Here is a 22,002-nt window from a genome sequence, read left to right on the forward strand (position 1 = left end):
TGTCATTTGGCGCCTGCATAAGCGCCCTCACACGGTGATTCAGAGCGTAACTTAGAAGCAATTTTATTATAGGAGATGCGCTTCAAAGTTTCTTTATTCTATGGTTTTACTTTCTGCTCAAAATATACAGACATTTCAACGTTTTGTGACTTTTTCTGTGTCTTCCATTAAGTAATTTCTGGAAATCACTCTATCCTATTAATTTTGTTGGTATTGTTACATTTAGAATTTGTTATAATTTTTATTCATATTTTAATTTTAGGTACACTAATTTTGTACCAGTTTGATTAATATATGTGCTGTCGGAGGTTCAGTATAATTTGTTAATTTCTTCGATTGGTAGTTTAAAAAGAAACTAGTATTTTATTTTTCATGAATTTCATTCATTTTCACAAGCATATATAAGAAATTGACATAAATAATTGAAAACAGAAGAATAGGTTAACAGCAGTAGTATATGGTAATGTGCTTGTCAATTTGCCTGTAGTCTGATTCATAAACAAAACAGAGTTCTTCTATATCTTTTTCTGTATTTTGTACATTATCTATATTTGGTAGTCTATTTAGGTTGAATTTCCTATCTACCTGTTATTGACAGTAAACTCTGCATCCTACTTATATAAAATTATGTTTTTAATTTATAACCGTTTCTTATTAATATCAATTGGTAAGAGCATCATTTTATAATACATTTTGACTAAACTGATTAGTGTCACTGTTTCAGGAACCGTCGCATATATAACTCCTGATGTAGAAAATTCAAATAATATAGGAAACCCAAAAGCTGTAGTTGGCAATGAATTAGACCGAATCAAAGATGACTCAGAGTATGTTATAGAAAATACTGTTGAAACATATGACAATGAAACCTTAAAAAATAGTGCTAATGTAACTGGTTCAAATGCAACCCACAAGTTCATAAACTGTTTAAGAGGATATAATGGCTCAACTGTACAGCTCGTTAATGATACTGAATTAATAAAACTGCTAGTGCCAGATCCAAAAATCGCGTCAGATAAAAATGCCGCGGCTTTGTGTATTGCAGTGTTATTTTATTCTAAGACATGTCCATTTTCTAGTATGGCAGCACCTCATTTTAATGCACTCCCCAGGGCTTTTCCTGATATTAAAATGGTAGCTATCAATGCTATGAGATATCATTTGTTCAATACGCAGAATGGCATTGTTGGTGTGCCTACTTTACTTCTGTTTCACAATGGTAGAGCAATTGTACGATATAATGATTCAGAATATAATTTGGAATCATTTATCAAGTACATTAAGAGGCATACATTGATAGAGCCCCAAAAAAATTCAGTGGTAACCTCTTATGACTTTACTGGACCTGTAGTGAGCTCACCATCAAAAGAATCTGATATGCTCCTGATCATATCTTGGCTTTTCATAATTACTTGTTTGTGTTATTATTTTTCACAATCAAAGCTGTGCAAATATATTGCGGAAACTATCCAAAGAAATTGGAGAGAATCAGAGCAGCATATAGAACATGAGCATATAGATTAAATTAGTGTTGTAATTTAGGTATTAATTAAAAATTAATTTGAACATTATCCATTATTTATTATATTAATTATTTCGTTAAAAAAAATCGTTTTTATTTATTTTATTTCGATTCATTTCTTCGCCCATAATCTTTAACAAGTTCCCTTGTTCCTTTAATAGTCTTGTCCCTTATTTAAGCTGTATGCTGCTTTTAATAATTAATTATATCTTTTTTATAAACATGTTTGTAATTAAAATATTTTTAAGAAAAAATTAAAATGGTGAAATATTACCTTGATTATTAGGAGTGATACTTATGACGCATCCTTAAGATTAAGTACCAACAATCTACAAAACGATTTATTTTATTAAAACTTATATTTAATTTATTTTGAAATGGCGATCACCTCTTCATTCGATGAAAATTTCTTCCCAGCGAGCATTATTTTGAGATTCGAGAACATGAAATAGTCGCTGGAGACCAGATTTGGAGAATCGGTAGATGAGGAAGCAATTCGAAGCCCAATTAATGGATTTTTGCCATCTTTTCGACTGACTTGTGACACATTGTATTGGTGAAGCAGCACTTTCTTGAATGGATTCTTGAAAGAATGAAACTGAGGCCTATTTTGAAGCAAAGGACTTACTACAAAAATGATATCGAAAAGTTGGAGGGTCGCTATAATCACCCTTGAAGGGAATCATGTTGAATAAAAAAAACTAATTTTGCCAAAAAAATTGTTTTACTATGATAGGCCAGGGACTTTTCAATTAACCTGTGAAGATGTATTTAATTTAAAAAATATATTAAAATTTAAAGGATAGATGGAGGTAACAGGAAGTTCACTAGGTCAGCTGGGTAATCACTAGTTAAGTTAAAAACACTGAGATGTTTTTTACATATACTTTTTATGGTATATATTTAATAAAATAATTTTAATATTATAATACGGCTATTACACTTTAAGTTCCGTTAACAAGGGCTGATTGGTTAAAGCTGCTACGATATTTTTAGCTGTAAGTATGGCCATGTCATTTCTTGTTTCCGAGCACGCGCTGCCGATATGGGGTAAAATAACGCAATTCCTTAACTTAAACAACGGATGTTCGACTTGTAAGGGTTCCGGCGTCATGACGTCAAGACCAGCTCCCCAAATGGTGCCATCTTCTAACGCTCTGACCAAGGCATCTTGATCTACAACTCCGCCGCGACTGGTGTTGATAAAAACGGCCGTTTTCTTCATTTTCTTGAAAGCCGCCTCGTTAAACATCTCCTTGGTGTCGGGCGTCAAAGAACAACTCACGCTAATGAAATCGCTGACGGATAATAGTTCGTCAAAACTGACTCTGTCGGCGCCGATTTCACGCGCTTCGTTAATTTTTTCGGATCGGTTAAAATATACTATTCTCGCGGGTCCGAACGCTTTCAGTCGTTTGGCTATTTCCTGTCCGATCCTACCGAATCCGACGATGCCAACTGTCGAGCCTTTCAGTCCTGGACCACACATCCAGAACGGGGACCAAGCCTTCCAGCCGCCCGTTCTAGCTTCCTCGTTAGCCTCCAAAAGTCTCCTGCTGGTAGCCAATAATAACGCAACAGCTAACTCCGCTGTGGCATCGGTTAAAATATCCGGGGTGTAAGCCATTCTGATGCCCCTTTTCTTAATTTCGTTAACATCGAAATGATCGTACCCAACGGACATCGTGGCGATAATTTTTAGATTTTTTCCCGCATTGTCCAACAGTTCCGAGTCGATTTTGTCAGTTAACATGCAAAATAACCCCGATTTATCTTTAATATTCCTTAAAAGCTCGTCTCTCGGAACTGGGCCCGGACCTGCCCACACCGAAACGTCACACCTACAAATAATTTTGAGGTTAAGTAGCCATATTAAAATAAATAATAGAAATTACAATTATCACTTACTTTTGATTAAGTATGTCTAGTGCTTCTTTGTTTATTTGTCTCGTAACGTAAACAGAAGGCTTGGCCATTTCTACACCATAAAATCTAATATTTTGCCTACAGGTAATTACGACAAAATTTGCTTTTACCAGCAGATTGGCGGTGATGCCACTGTGACGAAAGAATAGACCCAGGAACATCGCGTCAGAAAATCGTTAGAAAGGAACAAAAATTAAGAATCACAGAAAATAAGCTGGACAACTTGGAGGTCAAAAGCTTGATAACACCAAAGCTGCGCCAATTTTTGAAAATCTTAACAACTAGGAACTAATGTATTGAAAACAGAATATTTATTAGGTGCGCGAAAAACAAGTCCAGGCTTTTTAGTTGGTAATTTCAGGTAGTTGCATTTTTATCATCATCAATTCATTGTTAGTACTTGTGATAATCATTACATAATTTTTGAAATTGAAAATTGTATAATGATATATAGTACAATAAGCGGAGTCAAGTTTAATTTGAGAGTTGAACAAAAAAGCAGTCAAAAACAGTAGAAGCCCAACGTCGTATTTATTCAGAAATATATAACGGATGTTATAACTAATAGTACAACTAAACATGTGTTAGTTGTACTAAGACATGTAACATAAGATACAAGTAAAATTTGTAAAAAGATGAGAAAAATAAATAAGAAATAACATTTTTAAATTTCATAAGCTATCAGATACATTATTCAGTAGATTTTTTTTTTGGGATATCTGTGTTTTCTTGATTTTATTTGTCTTGTAATTGGGTCATTTTCATCTTTAAAAGGTATAAGCTAAGCTAGTAACTTTTTGTTGTTTTGTAAGTTCCAAACCTATTCCTACTGTTAGAACATAAGTTTTTTATTATATGTAGATAAGGGGGTGAAAAAAGTAAATAAGAAGTAACATTTTTACATTCAGTAAGCTTTTAGATACATTATTCAGTAGGATATTCATCTGATTGATTTTGAATACATGTCCTTTATTTTAAAAACGATTAATAACAGCATTGATAATTTTTCTTCTGATCTTCTTTTTCAATGATTTGATTCACAACCAAACAACTTTCTTAACATAGTTCACTAATTAGTAAACAGGTGTTAAGTTTTATACATCAGTGCGGGTGGTTTAAGAGCTTCTCATAACAAATCTTGATATCTGAGCTAAGACACCTCAAACAAAAATTCTGGATTGGCCACAAGTAGGCAACTCTAGTATTTGTGAGTATGTTACTTAAAATTAATTAATTTAGTTTTTATCTTACATTTAAACAGTAAAATGTGGCTCATTTTTTCCTGCATCTAACATAAAACATGGTTATTTTTGTTAGTCCACCAACCTAAAAATATTAGACAATAATAACTATGTATTTCTTCTTCCCAGAATGAGTAGACATTTTCCCGATTTTTTCACAACAAGAGGCCCTATTCCCGTGACCGTAAAGCCACTGAAATTTGGTAACAGGACCTATTATCAAACGACATTAGCTTTGGATGAAGAATCTCATTCTACCCCCCATCTGAAGCCATATATGGATAACGATGATGAGATGTTGGATTGCGCGGACCTGGAAGAAAACTACGAGATTGTGCTAATGAAGTCGGGAAAATTCTCCACGTCATTTCACGTCCCGTCGAGTTTGTTGCCCTTCATCATCGGCGCCAAGGGTTCCAAATTGAAAACTTTGCAGAGGAACACCAACACCACGATAAAAATTCCTCGTATGAATGAGAAAGGTGAGGTAACCATTATCGGTGATACTGAACGAAAAGTAGCATCTGCTAGAACACAAATATCATTGATTGTTACGCAGAGAAAAGATCGGTTACGCCCGACACATTTCATCAGTATACCTTTGACTTCTGATTTGATTAAAACAAACCTGTTGAAGTTTCAAGATGAGGTTTTAAAGAATCCACCTAGAGGCGTCACAGATAAACATTTTCAAAATCCTGTCAAAACGCATTTAACGGTAGTGGTGTTAAAGATACTTGACGAAGAGGAATTAATTTTAGCTAAGAAAACATTACAGAATTGTTATGATGAAGTCATTGCCAATATACTGCCTAAATCGACTAAACATATTGTTACGGTAAAAGGACTAGAAATTATGAATGACGATCCTTCTAACGTTAATGTGCTCTATGGGAAAATTACGTCCGAAAATGACAATCTCATGGACCAACTGAACAAAATGTCGGACGCCATTGTCACATATTTTTGCAAGGCTGGTTTGGCCAAAAGGGAATACGAAAAAGTCAAGTTTCACATGACAGTCATGAATTCAAGTTTTCTGGAGGACAGAAAAGCTACTTTTGACGCTACAGATATTTTGAGGGAATACGGCGATTATTATTTCGGTACTTCTGAATTAGAACGAATAGATTTATGTATTAGAGGTACCACAAAGACCGACAGTGGAGAGATCAAATATTATGATATTGCCTTAAATATAACACTCTAATTTGTTTGTAAAACATATTGTTATTATATACGTTTGTTATAGTTTTGTGTATTATTCAATATTGCATACCTTTAAAAGCAAATTTACTATATTAAAATAACTATAATTTATGTTAATAAAGTAAGTTACGGTTACCGACATTAACACAAATATTGCTAATAAATATTATTTACAAAAGTTGGTTGCCTAACTAGCTTCACAGTAGTACTTATTTTTACAGTATTTCATTTTCTGTCGTATTCATTATTGTTATAAAATGTATGTATTTAGATGTATTTTAAATTATTTACAATTTTCTACAGTTACAAATACACTAAAGAAAGAATAATGACATTTATAAATTAGTATCAACTAGACAGCTCTTCTATCCTGCTATTCAAATTTGTTCTTTGAAATCGTCAATGACGACGATCGTTTTTGCACACAGTTTATCAGATGACATGTCAATTTGAGTAAAATTAGCAAATCTTTTATATACATTATTTGGAAAATTATTGGATTTTGTATCTCATACATAATTTATCAATTCAATACCCATATTATATTTTTAATATTAACATAGTATAATGCAGCAGTATAATGTATTTTATTTTTGCAAAAGAAAAGATTATGAAAATTAGTAAATTAATATAAAATATCATGGAAAACAAAATGAAGAAACTAAAAATTAAAATACATTAGATTATTTTTTACCCCATCCTATATTTCAATCTGCCGTATAGCCCCTATAAAGTATATGAAACTGACAGAGATTTTGTTTCTCTTAACTCGTTACAAAAATACAACTGTTTTCTAAACCTTATATCAGGTAATTTCAACCGCGTATCACAAATCAATATTTTACTATTACCTTGTGTGACCGTATTTATATTTTCACGCTTATTATAAACTTAGTTGTCACTAATCTATACTTTTGGATTAATGAGTTGCTATATTATATATATATATATATATATATATATATATATATATATATATATATATTATATATATATATATATATATTATATATATATATATATATTATATATATATATATATATAATCAAGGCACAATGACTAAATAATATTCTTATCAGGATAGAAAAAAAACTCGTTCTCGTTAATATAAAATAAATTAAAAATTTATTCCGGACACCACGATATTTATAAAATAACGTAACAGTTGTAGAAAAGCTAAATATATAACAGTCAATATTGCAATGTTATAAAATTACAACTATGGATATTAATATTAGTAATACTTTTGCAGTTCTAATTTTTATTATTATTGCCCTCGGTCAAACTTTTAGCCGCTTTAAATGTGTTAAACATCAACATGGCGACAGTCATGGGGCCTACACCTCCTGGGACGGGTGTTATGAGACCTGCAACTTTACTAACTCCTAAAACATTAAGAAATAGTGTTAATGTAAGACTAATTAGTTTTTTTGAAATAAAATTAATTCTTTAGAGATTACCTTCAAAATCTACGTCACCCACTAACTTTGATTTTCCATTTTCTGTGGTAATCCTTGTAATGCCTACGTCGATTACGCAAGCACCAGGTTTTACCATATCCGGTTTGATTAAATTTACTACTCCGGTTGCACTAATAATTATATCAGCTCTCCTGGCAAAGAAAGCTAATTCTTCTGGTGGTGTATGCCTGTGACATAATGTTACAGTTGCTTCATAGCCAGGACATTCATATTTTGCATCAGAATGAAGTAGAAGAGCCATTGGCAGACCAACATTCTTTGATCTTCCACAAACGACTACATTTTTACCAAAAGTAGGTACCTTGTACCTTCCAAAAGAAAATATATGTTTGAAATGAATGTGTATGTTAAGAGCTGTCAGAAATACCTCTTAATCAGTTCAATGACACCTAATGCTGTGGCAGGGACAAATGTATCCATGTTATTTGTTAGTTTACCAATATTGTTAATATGAAAACCATCAACATCCTTATGTGGGTCCACAGCATTGCACACATTACGTTCAGAGATGTGTGGAGGAACTGGAAGTTGAACCAAGATACCATCAACACTATTATCGGCATTGAGCCTGTTTATCTCCTTAATAACTTCAGACTCCTTGGTTGTATCTGGTAAATTGATGGTCTCTGATTTAATCCCTGAAAATGAAGTTTAACAATGGTTGAACTTTAAAACTTACTCTAAGGTACCAATCTCTCTTGCAGCTTTCATTTTATTTTCAACATATTTCTTGCTTGCCGGATCTTCTCCTACCAAGATAGCGATCAAACGCGGGGCACGGTGCCCCTCTTTCATCCATGCTTCTACTTCAACTTTGAGTTCCTTCTGGATATCTTGGGCCACCTTTTTGCCATCAATAATTTTATTATTTTTACTAAAATAAATCAATCAATATATACGCGTATACCTATTAGATCTGATAAAAATTGTTTATTTACTTGTCAAAAGAAAAAAATTATATCTATCATTCCAGGCTTCCCTGTATATAATATTAATACCTTATGTTAGTTAAGAAATGTTGAGAAATTTGTCGAGTTCCAAATATTTTTGCGGAAAACTTACTTATCTTGATCATATTACGGTAATGTGTCACCGCACATTTTTATGGTTAGGTGTCATTTATTGCGATAGATTTAGAAGCTTTAAACCCTATACTTCTCATTTGAACATTAGACATAAAACTAATATGAATAATTTAACTGCATTTCCGTAGTCCTCATAAACATAAATCAATAAAATACATTATCTGAGGTCAAAGAGGTTATCCAAGTGCTCTATTTAATTATGTTTGATCTTTGTGACACAATGAAATGCCGCAAAGGGTGTGGAAGGTTTTTAAAACGATAATATGTAAAATAACTTACTCAACTAAATCCATGATAGATTAAAATGATTTTATAACAAATTATGTTAAACCGGTATTTCTCTCAGGTTTTACTTTTTAGTTCGGTGAAAGCCTTAAATAACAATAGTACTTTTTCTTTTGAGTATCAATTTAATACATTTATTGGGTTGCCTAAAGGTTATTTTTAAATCGTTTTATTGCACGTATTTTATTTTTAGCAAGACTTCTTCAAAACTGTTTACTTCTTTATTATTAATTAATACAGAAATATTTTTAAAATAATTATTGATTGATAATATTAAAATTAATTCAATTAAGTAATTAGTATATTTTTATGTATTGTATTTTAAATACTCTCGTTTTATCCTTAAAAATTATAATAATTTGATTTAATTCTTAAGATTAATATTTTTTTTTTCTTTGTATCAGTACTTACACTATGCGGAGCTTTTTTGTCTGTGATAAAACTTCTGGCATTTTAACTGTATTGTTAAATGAAATAATCTATACAAGACCACCGGCAGACTACATTATTTTATGTGCGTTTTTGAACTATATATACGAAAATAAGGCGATGGGGTAATCACCACTCGATATGTGCGACAATATAAACAATTTTGCATTATTCTTATCACTTCAATTAACGACAAAATATGTTTATTGGACTATGATTGCGTAGATGCAAAATAAAGTGTGCCTTATTTACTCAATTATAGTGTCTTTATCAAAAATTTTGACACTTATTGACGTATGACTACTAACATTTCAGTAGGTGGCTATTTTATCGTTATAATGGCTTCTTACATTCTATTTCATTTAGCCTAATTTGATGAGTAAACTATGAAGAAATATAATTTAAATACCATAATAAATAAGAATATAAAATTTGAATGAATGAATGTTATAGTATTATGGTGCTAATATTTTATTACTCATGACCCATTAGTGAATTCAGTAAATATGTCTATGACAATATATTTATAACTTAGATGTTTGCCTACATTTTCTGAATTTTTTTTGTTATGAAGAACTTCATTTGAAAACATCAATTATACTTACTAATCGCAGACAGATAATGTTCTAAAAATACATCCTGATAGGTCAGAAGACTAATTGAAAGTTTAGGATAAGACTCAATAGTAGGAATTTGACCATTATATCACATCTACTTTCTTAATTGTATAATCAGTGTTTATTTTACATTCAATACCAGTTAAAGCCTTATATATTTAAGGAGCTATTATAGCTTTTAATTAAAATAATATTATATTTAATATCTGTTGTTTGAGTTGTCATTGAATGACTTGAGTTATTAAAAATGCAATTTATTACATTGTGCACTATTTATCTCAGACTGACTTTCACAAAGAATAATAATAAGATTTTATTAAGATTAAATTATAATTATAATTGTAATTTCTTTTTTTAAAACCGTTAATATGATGCCAGTTACCACGGCAACGTAAAACAATTGTTTACCGACCATTTTTAAAGTTGGAAAACAAGCACACGGAAATCTTATATTTTATACGTTGTTATAAGATAGTAGGTTTAGGATTTACTCAAAATCTCTATGTTGATAAAGAATATTGTTGTACAATAATGAAAAAATAATTAATAGTTTTAGACTGAACATTTCCACAAGCAAAAAATTATAATATTCTAAACTGTACATATTCTGTTTACAGTAAATACCCGCCACTGGGAATAAAAATATTTATAATTCATAACTATAAATACGCGATAATTCTTTGCTGGAGGTATAATTGCAAAATAGTGTTCTGGTTAATAGGGTTATCATTAATTGTGATGTACGTTATTATAACGTCACGAAAATCGAGCTAATCATTTTTAATATAGTATAGTATGTAAACAAATATTGGTATAAATTGAATTAAAATATTACAAAATATTGGCGAATGCGCAAGGCCCTCTAAACATCTCATATATATTCAATGACGGAATCTTGGTATAACGCTACTTATTTTTTATATAACACTAAACAAATTATAACAAAATATATGTAACCTAACTGTCACTAGCAAACAACAAATGTTATTTTTATTAAATGTATTATAATTATTTATTTATATTTTATTAATTAGTTTATTACCCTACTATTATTATTGGGATTATAGAATTTTTATGATGTTATCATATACTTTCATTATTCCAACAGCGAACAATGCATATATTTAATTAAAACTTCCAGGTGATTGTTTTATGATAATTTTTAATCAGGAAACATGTAATTTTTTGTTTCCTAAATATCATACGAATCAAGTGAAAGTAATGTGAAATGTACTGGCAATTATTTATTGTATTATGTTTATTTATTTAACATCTTCAACGTTCTATTAAACCGGTCATTATAATTGTTAACAAATAAAACTTTTTAATGTTTCTCTCTTATTAATGAAGATCAAGTGATTTATAGGCGTCTTAATTAAGAGATAATGATTTAGTTATAGATAAGTTTTGGTTTAATGATTACTGCTGTTAGATATATAAAACTTTTAAAAATCACCGGTGTAGTTTATATATAGGATAAGGCATTTGTCAGAGACGACATTAAAAGGACTAGCGTGCGTGTGGATCCATAGAGAAACAGAGATTTAACTATATAGGAAATTTGGGGAATTTTTTCACGACGTCCAACATGTAGATGTCGCTACTTTTAACTTATTACTTGTTCTAATCGCTATGGTATGAGTCGTGACGGGATCTAATTGGATTACTTCGTCTCTAAAGCGCTTTTATTGTTTATTTGTTTCGTGCTCCATTTTCAGTATACCTCCAATGGTAAGTAGTTGGGCAATGTTTCGCTTAGTCCAATCATTGTTGGCGCTGACAACGTGAATTTCATTGGCTAGTTTAAAATGGCTATGTTTAAAATAGTTAAAGCAAAAAATACAGTTGAAGTAAAAACTAGACTTGATGCCGAGTTTCCCGACACTGCACCATGAAAATCAACCGGCAAGGATTGGTATGCTAAGTTTAGACGTGGTGAAATGAGCACTGAAGACGTTGTATGCAGTGGACGCCCAAAAGAGGTTGTTACCCACAAAAACATTTAAAAAATCAACAAAATGATTTTGAATGACCGTAAATTGAAATTGAATGAAATGGCAGACACACTAAAGATATCAACTGAACGTGTACATCATATCATTCACGAATATTTGACTACGAGAAAGCTCTGTGCAAAGTGGGTGCCTCGCGAGCTCACTTTTGACCAAAAATACCGACGAGTTGATGATTTGGAGCAGTGTTTGAAGATAATCAAACGTGATAAACCTGAGTTTTTGCTTCGATATGTGACAATGGATGAAACATGGCTCTATCGTTTCACTCCGAAGTCCAATTGAAAGTCATTCGAGTGGACTGCATACGATGAACATGCTCCAAAACATTAGTAAACGCAACAGTGGCTAGCAAGGTTATGGTGTCTGTATTTTGGGATCCGCATGGAATAATTTTCATTGACTACCTTGAAAAAGGAAGAACTATCAACAGCAACTATAACATAGCGTTATTGGGCCGTTTGAATAACGAAATCGCCGAAAAACGGCTGCATTTGAAGAAAAAGGAAGTGCTGCTTCACCAAGACAATCCACCGTGTCACAGGTCAGTGTAAACGATGACAAAAATCCTGCGAATTTGGCTTCGAATGCTTCCTCATCCACCGTCTTCTCCAGATCTGACCACCAGTGACTATTTGCTGTTGTCAGATCTCAAAAGGATGCTCGCTGGGAAAAAAAATTTGTCGAATGAAGAGATGATCGCCGAAACTGAGGCCTATTTTGAAGCAAAGGACAAATCGTACTACAAAAATGGTATCGAAACTATCGCATTGTATCACCCTTGAAGGGAATTATGTTAAATAAAAAAAGTAATTTTTCCAAAAAAATGTGTTTTACTACGGTAGGCCTGGGACTACTAATCTAAATTATCCTTAGATAATATGATTTTGCTGTATATGTCAATACTTAGGCCCACGCTCCAGAATATAGTGTTGCGAGTCATCATCGATGCCCTATATTACGCATTTAAAAAACTAATTCAGCGCGATATTCTCTTAGAAACCATTCGCCAAACAGTTAAATGTGCGAAATGACAGTGAAGTTCGTAGGTTCAAACGCATACTTCCATACGAACTGATTAATGGACAGAGTGAGATATAATAATATCTAGAGTAAGTTAGAATAGTCTCTAGAATAAGTTAGGATATACTTTAGAATAAGTTAGAATAGTCTCTAGAATAAGTTAGGATAGACCTTAGAATAAATTAGAATAATCTCTAGAATAAGTTAGGATAGACCTTAGAATAAGTTAGAATAGTCTCTAGAATAAGTTAGGATAGACTTTAGAACAAGTTAGAATAATCTCTAGAAGAAGTTAGGATAGACCTTAGAATAAGTTAAAATAGTCTCTAGAATAAGTTAGGATAGACCTTACAATAAGTTAGAATTGCCCCTAGAATAAGTTAGGATATACTTTAGAATATGATAGAATTATCTCTAGAATAAGTTAGGATAGACTTTAGAATAAATTAGAATAATCCCTAGAATAAGTTAGGATAGACCTTAGAATAGGTTAGAATAATCTCTAGAATAAGTTAGGATAGACCTTACAATAAGTTAGAATTGCCTCTAGAATAAGTTAGGATATACTTTAGAATATGTTAGAATAATCTCTAGAATAAGTTAGGATAGACCTTACAATAAGTTAGAATTGCCTCTAGAATAAGTTAGGATATACTTTAGAATATGTTAGAATAATCTCTAGAATAAGTTAGGATAGAGCTTAGAATAAATTAGAATAATCCCTAGAATAAGTTAGGATAGACCTTAGAATAGGTTAGAATAATCTCTAGAATAAGTTAGGATAGACTTTAGAACAAGTTAGAATAATCTCTAGAAGAAGTTAGGATAGACCTTAGAATAAGTTAGAATAGTCTCTAGAATAAGTTAGGATAGACTTTAGAACAAGTTAGAATAATCTCTAGAAGAAGTTAGGATAGACCTTAGAATAAGTTAGAATAATCTCTAGAATAAGTTAGGATAGACTTTAGAACAAGTTAGAATAATCTCTAGAAGAAGTTAGGATAGACTTTAGAACAAGTTAGAATAATCTCTAGAAGAAGTTAGGATAGACCTTAGAATAAGTTAGAATAGTCTCTAGAATAAGTTAGGATAGACCTTACAATAAGTTAGAATTGCCTCTAGAATAAGTTAGGATATACTTTAGAATATGTTAGAATTATCTCTAGAATAAGTTAGGATAGACTTTAGAATAGTCTCTAGAATAAATTAAGATAGACTTTAGAATAAGTTAGAATAGTCTCTAGAATAAGATTTAGATCATAAGTTTGTACAACAGTAGAGTATTGCCTACATGCAGATTGTTAAAGTTCAAAAATATTAGTTTAAAAAGTTCAGGTCTGAAATAATGTTGGGCAAGCAGATCTTGCAAGCGTTGATACTTTTTAGTATTAGGTGCATTATAATCAATTAAATTTAAAAGGAAAATAATGAAAGAAGCATTTTAACGGTTCCTGGTTAATGAATAAAGTGAAAGAGAAAAAATGCAATATTTTAAACGGACCACTAAGCAAATTAAAACAATTATCTGGTAAGGAACTAAATTGACCACTTCTACGGTACCTTCTCGCATTAATTTAACATCGAATTCGTAGTGTTCTCTTATACTTTCTGTCATAAATATTTATGCAATAATATGTCTGTTATTTGCGATTATAAAAAATCGGAATTTGTTTTAAAATATCTAAGAGAGTGATCATTTTCCAATATATTTTATCATTATGATATTGTACTAGATCACACCATTCTTAATCGTTTTTTTTTATCCATAACTTTACTTGCCATAACTTTTCAATAGTTCCAACAATACGTCGAGAGCTCGTTCAAACTAACATCTGATCACACTTTTCTTTCCGGCGCGACAATTCTGAAAAAAAGTATTACTAACAAATTTAGTAACTGGGATAAGTTTAGAATATGAGGTAAATTACACAAATGGAGTAAATTGAGGAATTAGAGTAGTGACTGAGTGAGTAGAACACAATAGAACCAGAAATTTTGTAGATAAAACATTTTTTAAATAGAATTAGTAATCAGACAAATCAAAGGATTAAAGAATATAAACAGTTGTTATTTGCTTCGACAAAAATGTAAGTGAATTAAGTCCCGAAGGAGACAAAGATTACTCGCTATGGAAAACAACTCAGTGATTTAAGAGATAAAAGAAAAGATTATTAGAGTACCGAGCCTATTAAAAATGACGAAAAAGCTGAATTATTCGCAGAACATTTAGCTAACGTATTCCAACCAAATGATATAAAATCTACAATAGATATAAATCCTGTTTATCAGGATGGATGTTGCCACAAAAAATGGAATCATGGTATGATATATATATGGTAAATGGTCCTGGAATTGATATTGAAAGAGCTGTCACTAAAAGCTATTCATGTTGATGTATATACTCGATGCCTGTTTGAGACTAAATCATGTCAAGGTTGCTAACAGGTAGAACAAGCCTATTTATAGAAATAGCACCTTTTCAGTTTGGATTTCGAAATCACCACTCGATAATTGACCAAGAGTACAGAGTAACAGTGGTCGTGGAAAAAGCTTTCAAAGAAAATAAATACTACCTGGTATAAACCTAGTAATAAATATGATCCTGGAATTGATGATATTTCATCTGGGATATTGAAAGAGCTGTCACTAAAAGCTATTCATGTTGACGTATATACTCGATGCCTGTTTGAGACTAAATCATGTCAAGGTTGCTAACAGGTAGAACAAGCCTATTTATAGAAATAGCACCTTTTCAGTTTGGATTTCGAAATCACCACTCGATAATTGACCAAGAGTACAGAGTAACAGTGGTCGTGGAAAAAGCTTTCAAAGAAAATAAATACTACCTGGTATAAACCTAGTAATAAATATGATCCTGGAATTGATGATATTTCATCTGGGATATTGAAAGAGCTGTCACTAAAAGCTATTCATGTTGACGTATATACTCGATGCCTGTTTGAGACTAAATCATGTCACGGTTGCTAACAGGTAGAACAAGCCTATTTATAGAAATAGCACCTTTTCAGTTTGGATTTCGAAATCACCACTCGATAATTGACCAAGAGTACAGAGTAACAGTGGTCGTGGAAAAAGCTTTCAAAGAAAATAAATACTACCTGGTATAAACCTAGTAATAAATATGATCCTGGAATTGATGATATTTCATCTGGGATATTGAAAGAGCTGTCACTAAAAGCTATTCATGTTGACGTATATACTCGATGCCTGTTTGAGACTAAATCATGTCAAGGTTGCTAACAGGTAGAACAAGCCTATTTATAGAAATAGCACCTTTTCAGTTTGGATTTCGAAATCACCACTCGATAATTGACCAAGAGTACAGAGTAACAGTGGTCGTGGAAAAAGCTTTCAAAGAAAATAAATACTACCTGGTATAAACCTAGTAATAAATATGATCCTGGAATTGATGATATTTCATCTGGGATATTGAAAGAGCTGTCACTAAAAGCTATTCATGTTGACGTATATACTCGATGCCTGTTTGATACTAAATCATGTCAAGGTTGCTAACAGGTAGAACAAGCCTATTTATAGAAATAGCACCTTTTCAGTTTGGATTTCGAAATCACCACTCGATAATTGACCAAGAGTACAGAGTAACAGTGGTCGTGGAAAAAGCTTTCAAAGAAAATAAATACTACCTGGTATAAACCTAGTAATAAATATGATCCTGGAATTGATGATATTTCATCTGGGATATTGAAAGAGCTGTCACTAAAAGCTATTCATGTTGACGTATATACTCGATGCCTGTTTGAGACTAAATCATGTCAAGGTTGCTAACAGGTAGAACAAGCCTATTTATAGAAATAGCACCTTTTCAGTTTGGATTTCGAAATCACCACTCGATAATTGACCAAGAGTACAGAGTAACAGTGGTCGTGGAAAAAGCTTTCAAAGAAAATAAATACTACCTGGTATAAACCTAGTAATAAATATGATCCTGGAATTGATGATATTTCATCTGGGATATTGAAAGAGCTGTCACTAAAAGCTATTCATGTTGACGTATATACTCGATGCCTGTTTGAGACTAAATCATGTCACGGTTGCTAACAGGTAGAACAAGCCTATTTATAGAAATAGCACCTTTTCAGTTTGGATTTCGAAATCACCACTCAATAAGTGACTAAGAGTACAGAGTAACAGTGGTCGTGGAAAAAGCATTCAGAGAAAATAAATACTACCCTGCAACGTTCTTGGACGTCTCACAAGTTTTTGACTGGGTATGATATTTGGGATTAATCTACAAAATGTGTAAATTGCTAATCCAGAATGACTGTCGACTGCTGGAATCATATATATTCGAAAGAAAACTTAAAGTCTGGCCTTCATCTCAGCACTTAAACATATTTCGGCTGGAGTTCCACAGGGTAGTGTCTTGGGATCACTCCTCCATCTTCTCTATACTGCTAAGGTCCCAACAACAAAAGAAGCAGTACTTGAAACGTCTGCCGACAATACAGTTATCATGGTAAAATATGTATCTCTGTCTGAGACTGTAGCAAAAGTACAAGTTTAAAACAACAACAAGATCTAAAAATGGACTTAATGAGACTGAAAGATACAGCTTAATACCGCCAAATCTGTCCATATTGTCCATTTTGTATTGTGTCCATATATATTGTCCATCATTTAACGGTTGTCCGATTTCTCAAGTGGGATTGGCAACATAATTTTAGACAAAAAGCAGAGCAGATTAGACTCAAACCAAAGTAATTGTACTGGTTAGTCGGAAGATGCTCTCAACATGACGTAGAATCAAAGATTGGTTTATCACTCAGTTGGCTTTATCAATTTGGACCTATAGTGTTCAAATATGGGGTTGCACTAAAACATCAAATCGACTAATAATCGATCGTACCCAAAAAAAAGTTCTACGATTAATTTTCAATGCTTATCGCTACGTAACCAACGAGGAGCTTCACGATGACCTCGAAATCAAATGAGTATACGAAGTGATCCAAGATTTTGCCTTGAAACATGAAATTAGGTTGCTAAATCACATCTACGTGGAAGCGATTTACCTACTGGACAACACGCATGAAATCAGAAGAACGAAACCATGCGAACTTGTTTAGTGAATAAGTGTAGCTTATAGCCAGTTTAAGTAGTTTAGTTTTATATTAATTCGGTAAATATATAACCGATGTATTAATCCCGTACTCGTCTGGCTTGTATATTAATGCCACAGATCAGTAGTAACGAATTAATTTGGACACGGTTTCGAAATGCTGAAGGAATACGAAAAAAGATCGAAAGATGGGAAAACTTTGTGAGTTTGACAAAATGATCAGAAAGAAAACCTAACATACCTGCTCTATAGCACCCTGTTTCTAGCTATTGGATTATTATTAGCGTTTGGAACTATCGACTGAAAACAGTCGAAACAGTCGATAGTCAAAAAACTAGCATAACTAGCAACAAACAAATGCACGGTTGGACTGCTTTGTATTATTCGTGATGTCAGACAAAGATGTACGAACACTTTCCTTATAAATTGTGAGAGAGGAAAGGACGGAGATAATTGCTTGGAGCAATTACATTTATATGTGCTTATATTTTCCAACGGTAGTGTAAGCGAGAGGAAGATGTACAAATTCCTTCATATACTAACTTTAAAAAATAAAAAATAATTACTGAATACTATTAACATGCAATTAATAATTTCATTTTAAATGAAGTAGAATTACTTTTATATTTGAATGTTCCGTGGATCTGTAAAATGGAATGGAAATTTTTTTATGGAATGGAAAAATACCCCACAAATATTTTATCGAATTTTAATATCTTAGTAGCTATTTTCAAATTATATAGTATAATAAATATAGACAACACAATAGAACTTAAACAAAATCTAAAAGCTAAAGATGTACAATAACCATAAATACTAAATAAAAATTAGAAATATACCATAGAAATACATATACCATTAGAAATATATAAATATATATCATAGAAAAAAAACGAATTAACGACATAATTTAAAATGATCGCGCAATAACTACTAGAACTTTTTTAAATAAAATAATGCTTTATTTATTATTGAACGGAAATATTTTTTAACAAAAATCGAGAGACTAATTGAAATATTACCTATTATTGCCATAAAAACAGTTAAAAGTATTTTACTATTTATCATTCACAATTTTAATCATTTTACTCTATTGCATTAACAATCTTGGAAAATATTTGTATACAATATATTGTTATTTACAAACTACCAAAAAAATCATAAAACTATATATATTAGATATAAATCTATGTAAGCATAAATTGGGTACATTTTTGTCAAGGTCGCAGCTAGGACGACAGAGCCAGAACGTTAAAAATCAGTCGAATGAAACTAGTAGAACCAAAAATAGTAATTAAAAGTACACGACTGAAACAGTCGATAGTAAATAGGAACAAAACCAGTCTGATCGAAAGTAGCGACTGAAAACAGTCGACTGAAAGTCACTGGTAAAAAGTAATAAAATCAGTCGAACAAAAAATAGCGACTAAAACAGTTAATAGTAAAAAGTAGTCAATTACTAAACAGTCGATAGTCAATTTCAGTCGATAGTTTCCAACGCTAATTATTATTATTATTATTACAGTTATTGGTAAAAGGCTAATTTTTTTTAAATTTAGATGTTTTCCTTTTGTTTTTTCCAAAAGTTACACTTTTACAGGACTCATTTTAAATATTTACAGGTGCATTTTCTATTTTTTTTAAATATATGTTAAAGACTCCTTTTACCACCATGGGTTTATCTGGACTGGGCCTAAAGTTTAATGTGGGCTCCGAACCACGGTCCTCAGCATTAAGCCTACCGACTGGCGAGTGACCAACTTTAGAAATCATCCCAGAAGACATCCGGTCTTACCCAGCCTGGTTACTGGCGTGACTGGGATCATTTTTCTTGTCGGATTTTACACTCTTGCCTAGAACATTCACAAATTTTAAACAATCGCAACAGTAGGAGGACCGTTCGCCTTTACCACTGCGCTACCAAGCTGAAATTTTCTATTTTTAAATCTACCATCTATGTTATTTCATCAAAACGTCATCGGATCTTTTCAGTCCATATTTTTTAAATTTTATTGTTTGGACGATTTTAATTAACAACACTTCAACGACTTAATTGATTATGATTTTAATTTGTTCTATTTAATTCGATTTCGACCTGACAGCAGACGACAGAATCACAATTTTCTGGCCGCGTAATCCGCAATTGAGGGAAAAAAACCTTTTAGCCAACCGTCTGTTTTGCAACGGCTTTACTAATCATCGATCGAAATTCGTTTCTATTTGCCGTTCTTCTTTTAAATAACCGTTCGTGAAAGATGTATGCCGCGAAAGATCGGAGAAACGAAACAGGAAAATGGAACTTAAGGTTACGACGGTTGCAGGAACGACATTTTTTCGGGCCGGTACGACCTGCGGCGAACAACTTTTAACCTTCAATGCAGGCGGCCGTCAATTCTTCAGCTGCCATCGACGACTACGCGGACCATTCTCTCCCTCTTCAGAAGACGAAAATAATAAGCAGGCCACGGTACCGAGAAGACAAGCGACAGTCGGTATTAGCTCGCGGTCAGAGCGGTGGCGTTGGTAGTTGGTGTCGTGGATGTTCGTCAGTGCGCCCGCGTATTTAGTCGTTCTGCACTGGGTCGTGGATATAAACAAAACCACATGGTTTACGCGCTGACTGTCATCTGATCTATCGTCTAAACACGCGGTTGATCGACGTTTAAGTGGTTTAGTTCAATCTACTCGACTCAATTGGGTACTGGGTCGCACCGTTATCTAAAAGGGACAAGAATTTGCGGGTCCGCTGGTCCACGAAATTCCCAAAAGGTTAGTCAAAACCAGTTTTCCTGGTCATACCTTTTTTCTTTGCCCTTTCGATATAGGCTAAAGTTGATTGTGTTAGAAATATTTAATATGAGATACTGACTTGAAAAAAAACGTGTTTATGTTTCTATTATTTCTGCAAGTGTCTTTGTACCAACATAAGCTCAAAAATCTGTCTAATATTTCAACTCAGTATCATTGAAAACAATCACTATGGTTCTTTAATTTTGAGTCTGATCTGTTCTGCTTTGATACTCCAATAATGCTTTGATTAAATAATAAAAATAATCTGCCCAATGGACAACTATTTCTTATTACAATTCCTATATACATGTCATGCATAAGATCCTTTCAGGCAGTATTTTAGAAGAATGCGAAGAACCAGTTCCAGGTTTCTTTAAAGTGTAGGGAATGATCTGCATGAATGGAAACATAAACACCGACGTTGTAAAGAACTGCTTTAAGGCTTCTTTTTGATGAAACTATGAAAGAACACCATTGTGCTGTATCGTGTTGGAGTCTATTTTTGCATCCTATGAACCCATATAAGCTTTATAATTGAATGATAAACCAATATTTTTGAACTTAGTTCTTTGATTTTGAGTCTCATCTACTCTGCATTTTGTCTCTCGTAATATTTATGATACTCGAATGATGTTTCAAATGCATAATACAAATAGTTGAATGAGTGTTGTAAAAGACAGAAAAATATTTTGCGTATTTGGTTGTGCTGCATTGAATATAAACAGAGCTACATCGTTTACTAGCTGTCTGTCATCTGACTGGGGCTGACATATCGCTAAAATGTCTCAACAGCGTCTATTCCACTCAGTTGAGTACTGGTTCATACCGTTACCTAAAAGGAAGAAGAATTTGGTTAGTCAAAACCAGTTTTCTTGGTCCTACCGTTTTTCTTTGCTGTTTTATATTAATATAGGCCAAGGTTGGTTTTGTTAGAAATATCTAACATGAAATGTTAAATAATTAAGCAATGTTAAAAGTTACAGGTTGTTAGTCAAGCAATGAGTATTTTCAATTTTTGCATCGAGCCTCTTGATGTATAGTTTCTTAACAAATTTTTGAGATTACAGGTCTTTAATAAACTTATACGCCGGTAGGAGGTTACCCTTTTTCCATTTTTTTTTGGAAATCATCAGAAATTATTTCATTCCTTAAAACACTAAATATAAATGTTACTAATTATTAGATTATTAGGTCATATCGAAGCTTATTGCCTTTACTGTTTGCTCGACTTTAATGGCCAATTAAAAAAATCTTTTAATACATCTTGTATATTTTCATCCATT

General features: G+C 32.3%; 6 protein-coding genes across 15 annotated transcripts in view; 3 read left to right on the forward strand and 3 right to left on the reverse strand.

The window, feature by feature from the left end:
* The window catches only part of LOC143202927 (hexamerin 70a), an 89,638-nt gene that overhangs the window by 47,407 nt on the left and 20,229 nt on the right, over nt 1-22,002 (reverse strand). The window lies entirely within an intron of this gene.
* bug (thioredoxin domain-containing protein bug) lies at nt 47-2,715 on the forward strand. 2 transcript variants are annotated; one of them, XM_076415094.1, is made up of 3 exons: nt 47-210; nt 263-667; nt 725-2,715. In XM_076415094.1, the coding sequence occupies exons 2-3, from the start codon at nt 628-630 to the stop codon at nt 1,522-1,524; spliced, it is 840 nt and encodes a 279-aa protein (XP_076271209.1). In that variant the 5' UTR covers nt 47-210; nt 263-627; the 3' UTR covers nt 1,525-2,715. The 2 variants fall into 2 exon arrangements, with proteins under 2 accessions (XP_076271209.1, XP_076271217.1); XM_076415102.1 differs by having other exon boundaries at nt 84-206.
* On the reverse strand, nt 2,394-3,609 carry LOC143202990 (glyoxylate reductase/hydroxypyruvate reductase). The gene is made up of 2 exons (XM_076415052.1): nt 3,431-3,609; nt 2,394-3,363 (listed from the first exon to the last, which is right to left on the reverse strand). Exons 1-2 carry the CDS (start codon nt 3,607-3,609, stop codon nt 2,460-2,462), a joined length of 1,083 nt encoding a protein of 360 aa, XP_076271167.1. The 3' UTR covers nt 2,394-2,459.
* LOC143202994 (activating signal cointegrator 1 complex subunit 1) lies at nt 3,396-5,940 on the forward strand. 3 transcript variants are annotated; one of them, XM_076415082.1, is made up of 2 exons: nt 3,396-3,532; nt 4,819-5,940. In XM_076415082.1, the coding sequence occupies exon 2, from the start codon at nt 4,820-4,822 to the stop codon at nt 5,897-5,899; it is 1,080 nt and encodes a 359-aa protein (XP_076271197.1). In that variant the 5' UTR covers nt 3,396-3,532; nt 4,819; the 3' UTR covers nt 5,900-5,940. The 3 variants fall into 3 exon arrangements, with proteins under 3 accessions (XP_076271197.1, XP_076271179.1, XP_076271188.1); XM_076415064.1 differs by lacking the exon at nt 3,396-3,532 and adding an exon at nt 3,625-3,766; XM_076415073.1 differs by lacking the exon at nt 3,396-3,532 and adding an exon at nt 3,667-3,809.
* On the reverse strand, nt 7,002-9,448 carry Nmdmc (NAD-dependent methylenetetrahydrofolate dehydrogenase). Of its 5 annotated transcripts, none has more exons than XM_076401668.1 (5): nt 9,162-9,448; nt 8,070-8,254; nt 7,748-8,018; nt 7,360-7,688; nt 7,002-7,284 (listed from the first exon to the last, which is right to left on the reverse strand). In XM_076401668.1, the coding sequence occupies exons 1-5, from the start codon at nt 9,200-9,202 to the stop codon at nt 7,154-7,156; spliced, it is 957 nt and encodes a 318-aa protein (XP_076257783.1). In that variant the 5' UTR covers nt 9,203-9,448; the 3' UTR covers nt 7,002-7,153. The 5 variants fall into 5 exon arrangements, with proteins under 5 accessions (XP_076257783.1, XP_076257791.1, XP_076257776.1 ...); XM_076401676.1 differs by lacking the exon at nt 9,162-9,448 and adding an exon at nt 8,745-8,890; XM_076401661.1 differs by lacking the exon at nt 9,162-9,448 and adding an exon at nt 8,379-8,559.
* The window catches only part of LOC143202962 (SH2 domain-containing protein 4A), a 175,571-nt gene continuing 173,975 nt past the window's right edge, over nt 20,407-22,002 (forward strand). Inside the window, exon 1 of one of the 3 annotated variants that reach the window (XM_076415029.1) lies at nt 20,407-20,698. The gene's annotated coding sequence lies outside the window, so the exon portion shown is untranslated. The remainder of the gene's footprint in view (nt 20,699-22,002) is intronic. The other 2 variants (XM_076414996.1, XM_076415006.1) reach the window with 2 other exon arrangements.

The sequence above is a fragment of the Rhynchophorus ferrugineus genome, unplaced genomic scaffold (assembly GCF_030347505.1).
Source record: "Rhynchophorus ferrugineus isolate W39M unplaced genomic scaffold, kcgeb_rfMv2 rfM1, whole genome shotgun sequence".
NCBI lineage: Eukaryota > Metazoa > Arthropoda > Insecta > Coleoptera > Curculionidae > Rhynchophorus > Rhynchophorus ferrugineus.

What these genes read in the sequence shown, in the direction of transcription:
- Nmdmc (XM_076401661.1), bottom strand. Translation starts at nt 8,455, where the DNA reads ATGATCAAGATAAGTAAGTTTTCCGCAAAAATATTTGGAACTCGACAA. An exon ending in CATTTCTTAACTAACATAAG is followed by an intron (nt 8,255 to 8,378) that starts GTATTAATATTA and finishes GATTTATTTTAG; the next exon opens with TAAAAATAATAAAATTATTG. An exon ending in GGGTGACGTAGATTTTGAAG is followed by an intron (nt 7,285 to 7,359) that starts GTAATCTCTAAA and finishes TTAATGTTTTAG; the next exon opens with GAGTTAGTAAAGTTGCAGGT.
- bug (XM_076415094.1), top strand. Translation starts at nt 628, where the DNA reads ATGTTTTTAATTTATAACCGTTTCTTATTAATATCAATTG. An exon ending in TTTCTTATTAATATCAATTG is followed by an intron (nt 668 to 724) that starts GTAAGAGCATCA and finishes TCACTGTTTCAG; the next exon opens with GAACCGTCGCATATATAACT.
- LOC143202994 (XM_076415082.1), top strand. Translation starts at nt 4,820, where the DNA reads ATGAGTAGACATTTTCCCGATTTTTTCACAACAAGAGGCCCTATTCCC.
- LOC143202990 (XM_076415052.1), bottom strand. Translation starts at nt 3,609, where the DNA reads ATGTTCCTGGGTCTATTCTTTCGTCACAGTGGCATCACCGCCAATCTG. An exon ending in CTAGACATACTTAATCAAAA is followed by an intron (nt 3,364 to 3,430) that starts GTAAGTGATAAT and finishes AATTATTTGTAG; the next exon opens with GTGTGACGTTTCGGTGTGGG.